The sequence below is a fragment of the Perkinsus marinus genome (assembly GCF_000006405.1).
Source record: "Perkinsus marinus ATCC 50983 genomic scaffold scf_1104296960350, whole genome shotgun sequence".
NCBI lineage: Eukaryota > Perkinsozoa > Perkinsida > Perkinsidae > Perkinsus > Perkinsus marinus.
Genome location: NW_003206190.1, coordinates 37,814 through 42,484, shown reverse-complemented (window position 1 = coordinate 42,484; position 4,671 = coordinate 37,814). Strand labels below are relative to the sequence as shown.

Sequence of the window (4,671 nt, the reverse complement as noted above, 5' to 3'; positions counted from 1 at the left end):
ATAACCCACATCCCCCGAGGCCGCCTTACCTCCCGAATCTCCTGGTTCTCGACTATACACCTCGTCGTGCCATTGATCGTAATAGGTGGCGCTTCAGTTGAGGCCACCTCAGACAGAGGTGACACGAAGAGGCGGAATTCTGGTAGGGCCAAAAAAGAGCGGTTGAAGGAGACCGCATGAAGGGCTTCCATCAGCCTGAAGATTTCCCATCATCACCACCCCCTAGACCCCCACACCTACGCCTCTTCAACGAAGTCTCTGAAGTCCTGGCCTGTCGGGGAGAACTCCAAATGACTATCAACCTCCTGCCCCTCCCCCGTCACGAAAGTGCAATCTATGATCTGAGATCATGACCATGCGGTCTTCCCAGAGAGTGTCACTAAACTCACAAAGATCGGTCTTTCATCAGCCGGCGCGCTCCCCAAGGCCTCGAACATGCCCGGCCTGTACGGTTGTGATAGAATGCTCTTCACCGCTCGAGACCCGTCGGGTGGCGCCTCTCCAGATAGCCTCCGTTGCTCATCCCTCTCCGCTTGCTTCATGTATTGCTCCAGAAGGGCCAACAACCCCTCCGTAGATCGGAAGCACAGGGCCTCCACAGAGTCCGCAAGGATGTACTCACACGTACCTGCCCGTCACCATCATCACTACAGCATCACATCGGTCAAAACTCACGTATGAACTTGACCAACTTTCGGCACTTAGTTCGAGTAGTAGCCTGCTGAGTATAGCTAAGATAATAATCAGGTTCTGAAAACAAGATTCAGATTAGGTCCGATTGAAGGCCACCCCACCCACCAAGCGCATCATCCTCATCCTCTCCTCCATCTACACCTTCTTGTAACAGCCTGAACACATCCCGCAGCTCCTTAGAGTGATTGAATCCATTAGCCTTGAGGAAATCCGACAGAGACGTAGCGCACGCTTTGAGGACCTACACCCACCCCCTATAGGAGCCACACCAAGTAGTCACGTTACCGTCATCTTCAGCCTCTCTCGAGCTCCGTCCAAGTTCCTGGACAAAGTTCGCCTATGGACAACCTGTGCCTCGTTGAACTCCTCCACTCGACAGGAAGTCCCTCCGGCGCCCTTTATGGGGAGCGCTGTGGCTTCTGCTATCGGCCACTTGGGCAGCTTCTTAGCATGTCGGCCTCTACTGTGTTCACTCAGCGTGACTGTCTTCACTCCAGGTTTCGTCGTGGGTGTGGTAAGGTCCAGAAGGCCCCAACCGGAAATATCCACACATTCACTACGGACGGCCAGCAGCGCATCCCGCAAAGTCGGGTTCAATATGAACAACGATTTGCCGAGCATATCTAAGAGGTCGGAATGGAAGATTCAAAGTAGGCCCAATTGTGGTCACCCCGGCACCGCTGAATCTTCTCTTTCACCACAGTCGTCCTCCACACTGTCACAAATTTCCATTTCGGGAACTTTGCGAAAAACGGAATCTTCATTATCCTCCTATACAAAACCTCATCCTCTTGCCATTCATGTAGAGGCGTAAACTCAATACATCTACGCCGGAAGGAGGTGATTCCTCGCATACCTACAGCGACCAACAGCTTCGCTCCGCTCCGCCTCCCCCTAACACTCACTGATCGTCGAGTAGTCGTAAGGATCTATGTCCGCAAATGACACTATTTTCAGATCGTAGGGGCCTTCACACCTACAGCAAGTCCAATGAGGTGCACGCCGAGGAAAACCCATCAGTTGACGAGATTTGGCCTAGTGCGTTCAACTTCAACCTTCGTGAGTATTCTTATTGCAAACGCGCGGTTGTCACCAAACCACAACTTCTATTGCTCATCGATTCAATCACATACCAGCCCGGGAAACTACACGCTTAGTACACGGCCTACTCAAAATACCACTAAAAACACCCTATGGCCGCCGCGAACTTCACAGACTCTCACAGGATAGGCCCAGCTCATTATTTCACAGCCCAGTCCTACCGAGTCATGTAGCAGAACTCATCGGTCGCAGTGTCACGAGTGAGTAGGTACTTGATGAAGTCCTTCGGTCCCGACCACTGACCTTCCTTCGGCTTTTCCTCCGGCTCCTGAGCGCTACTACTAGACCCTCCCACCACACTGTTTTCCCTCACCTGTATACGGCAGGTCTTCACCACACCCGTGGGGCCCCTCAGCCTCTTAAATCGGCTCTTGGGCACCGCCCGAGGTGGCCTCTTGTATGTCCCTGCTATCCTTGCTTTGCCCCAAGAAAACTTTCTTTCACTTCCCCCTTGCGTCACTATCGGTCTGACATTCGTATGGGGCATCACCAAGCCTGGCCCTCCCGAGCCTCGCCTCCCCCCAAGCTGTCGGAAGGCGGACGCCCCCTTGGGAGGTAGAGTATTAACGGCAGCGAGCCGAGCCATAAGCCTAGCTCGGGTCTCGTCGGGATCGGGTGGGCCTTTAACCAGAGAGATATCCTTCATAGTGAGATGAACTATATAGTTGACAATGACGTCTGTACTACCGTTGCTAGTGATTATGATATCCCCTCAAATTGACAACGCGATGATAGTAATAACAGCTGGTCAAGAGACAACACAACATTTACAGTAGACTTCTTATACCGGCACATAGTCTACATTCACTTTACTGTCGGCCGTAGTACTGCAATTTCGAGCTCACTACACATCTCGTAAAGTTGATGATCGAGGTCATCGTTGCTATGGAAGCTCAGGGGTAAGAGCATGAGTGCATGTGGTGCGGAGGTGCATCAGCAGACATACTTTCCATGAAAGGAGGACAACAACCCAACGTTAATGGGTGCGTTCGAGGGCCTGGAGGGGCTCCTGGAGTCCAGCACGAGGGTAGTCAATGCCGATCGATGGCATTGACACCATCTCCCATGGGGAAGTCTCAGTTTCCAACTGGCGCTGACCTCACCATCCTTAATTTACTGTGCCAAGAATCAATTGGACGAAGCCTTGTATGTCATGACGAAGCTTGGAGACCAATGAATCGATTCGGATCCCATTTAGATTGACGATTGTCACTGTCATACAAGGTATGATCCCTAGGGGTACTGCTTTCCCAGGGGGGTGGCGAACTCTGAGGCTGTAGCGACATCAGAAGGGCACTTGGATTCACCGGTATCGATACTACAACGTCGAATCTCAGCTGCCATCCTCATACTCCATGGACGAGGTATGCCAGGGCAGAAAATACCTATCAATCAAACCGAGTACCATCGCACTTCACCTTTCCTGGGGGTATTGGTACTGTAGCATGATATCGGTTTCAATAGCTGCACACAACTGCAGCCCCACCAGAACCGACACCACAGGAAAGGGAAGAGATGACCTATCGCCATGCTCCTTATTAGGCAATATATTACTAGTCTTTATCAGTCAATCAGCACCTGTTGAGGTTGGTCAGAAAAGCGATACCGAACCTCATAGACGACTCTGAGGTTGGGAATAAGTTTACTGGGCATTTAATACGCGCTTGTATGCTGGGGTGACTCGTCGTGGGGTTTCGAAAAGAAAAATTATAAAATTTCAAATAAACCCTCGAACGGAATTTACCCAAGAACTCGATAATAACAGAGTTATGCATGTCCAAGCCGTTCGAGCCCCTGTTAGTGTTGTCGGGATCAGTTTTCGTGCATATTACATGCACTTAGGTCAAATAATTTCTTCGCCTCGGTGATCGATTTAGCTGCCCGTTAGACCCCCAGGTGGAGAACTACCCCCTCTACTACAGCAATGGAGACCGACCCGAAGATCCTCGAAGCGAGAGCTCAGCTCCGTGCCAAGCTCGGTGATGGTGCCCAGCGTGCCGGCGGCAGAGGTAATTAGAATCAGCAGTAGCTCAGTTTCATCGGGCTTGCGACACGACTCGAGCCGACCTTAGTTGCTCTCGGCTGCGCTATATGGAACACGATGGGTCTCAGGCTCCGCCCGTCTTAACAGGAAGGCCGTCCACCGTGGCTCTAGTGCTGCTAGCGATGATAAGAAGCTCTTCGGCATGCTAAAGCGACTAGGCTGCCACGAGATTCCCGGTAGGTTTGTGACTGACTGGAAACCGGAAGGATCATCAATTTAGGCATCGATGAGGTCAACATGTTCAAGGCTGACTCCAATATTATCCATTTCGAGAGGCCTAAATGTAAGTTGGAGTGCTAGGGGAGCTCGAGTGACTGGTGTCCTGGTCAGTCCAAGCCGCTATCGGTGCTAACACCTTCGTCGTCTCGGGCGGTAACGTTGCCGAGAAGACTGTTGATGAGCTCATGCCCGAGATCATCCCCCAGCTCGGCCCTGAGAACGTCGCTATGCTCAAGGAGATCGCCAACCAGATGAGGCTCGCCCAGGAGGCTCAGCAGAAGAGCCAGGCTAAGGCGGCTGACGAGGAGGTCCCTGAGCTCGAGGGAGATTTCGAGGAGGCTTCCAAGAAGGAAGAAAAGAACTAAATTGCCTTGCGGCTGACCAGTTGTGTCTTCTCGGTTTCCTCAGCATTATCATCGTTGAGTCCAATCACAGTGTAGTGGGAATGGTCGTAGTTTTTCAAAATGGCAATAACTTCTCCGAAACGGTTAGAATCATCCCTGGGTGGTGGTATGTCTCGGTCGACCTACATTCGTATCTACATCAGCTCCTGTCTGCTGGGTATCATCATAACATGGTTACACTCTAGTAAACGCTGTAGCTGCTGATCTCGC

General features: G+C 51.7%; 4 protein-coding genes across 4 annotated transcripts in view; 1 reads left to right on the top strand and 3 right to left on the bottom strand.

Annotated features, from left to right (window-relative positions):
• Pmar_PMAR013230 (hypothetical protein) overlaps positions 1 to 1,314 on the bottom strand; it is a gene marked incomplete at both ends in the record, with an annotated part of 1,486 nt that extends 172 nt beyond the window's left edge. Inside the window, 6 exons of the mRNA XM_002772844.1 lie at positions 1 to 195; positions 241 to 341; positions 390 to 628; positions 676 to 750; positions 799 to 934; positions 979 to 1,314. The exon at positions 1 to 195 is cut by the window's left edge and continues 4 nt beyond it. Of these exons, the coding sequence (XP_002772890.1) occupies positions 1 to 195; positions 241 to 341; positions 390 to 628; positions 676 to 750; positions 799 to 934; positions 979 to 1,314 (1,082 nt within the window). The remainder of the gene's footprint in view (positions 196 to 240; positions 342 to 389; positions 629 to 675; positions 751 to 798; positions 935 to 978) is intronic.
• A 49-nt stretch (positions 1,315 to 1,363) lies between these two features.
• On the bottom strand, positions 1,364 to 1,518 carry Pmar_PMAR013229 (hypothetical protein; the record flags this gene model as incomplete). The annotated part of the gene is made up of 1 exon (XM_002772843.1): positions 1,364 to 1,518. A coding segment is annotated over one exon (155 nt), but the record flags the coding sequence as incomplete, so codon positions are not given.
• Positions 1,519 to 1,818: 300 nt separating this feature from the next.
• Positions 1,819 to 2,440, bottom strand: Pmar_PMAR013228 (hypothetical protein; the record flags this gene model as incomplete). Its single annotated transcript, XM_002772842.1, has 3 exons — positions 1,819 to 1,858; positions 1,956 to 2,062; positions 2,108 to 2,440. 3 exons carry the CDS (start codon positions 2,438 to 2,440, stop codon positions 1,819 to 1,821), a joined length of 480 nt encoding a protein of 159 aa, XP_002772888.1.
• A 1,278-nt stretch (positions 2,441 to 3,718) lies between these two features.
• On the top strand, positions 3,719 to 4,422 carry Pmar_PMAR013227 (basic transcription factor 3b, putative; the record flags this gene model as incomplete). The annotated part of the gene is made up of 4 exons (XM_002772841.1): positions 3,719 to 3,803; positions 3,907 to 4,014; positions 4,059 to 4,121; positions 4,169 to 4,422. 4 exons carry the CDS (start codon positions 3,719 to 3,721, stop codon positions 4,420 to 4,422), a joined length of 510 nt encoding a protein of 169 aa, XP_002772887.1.
• Between the last annotated feature and the right edge of the window lie 249 nt (positions 4,423 to 4,671).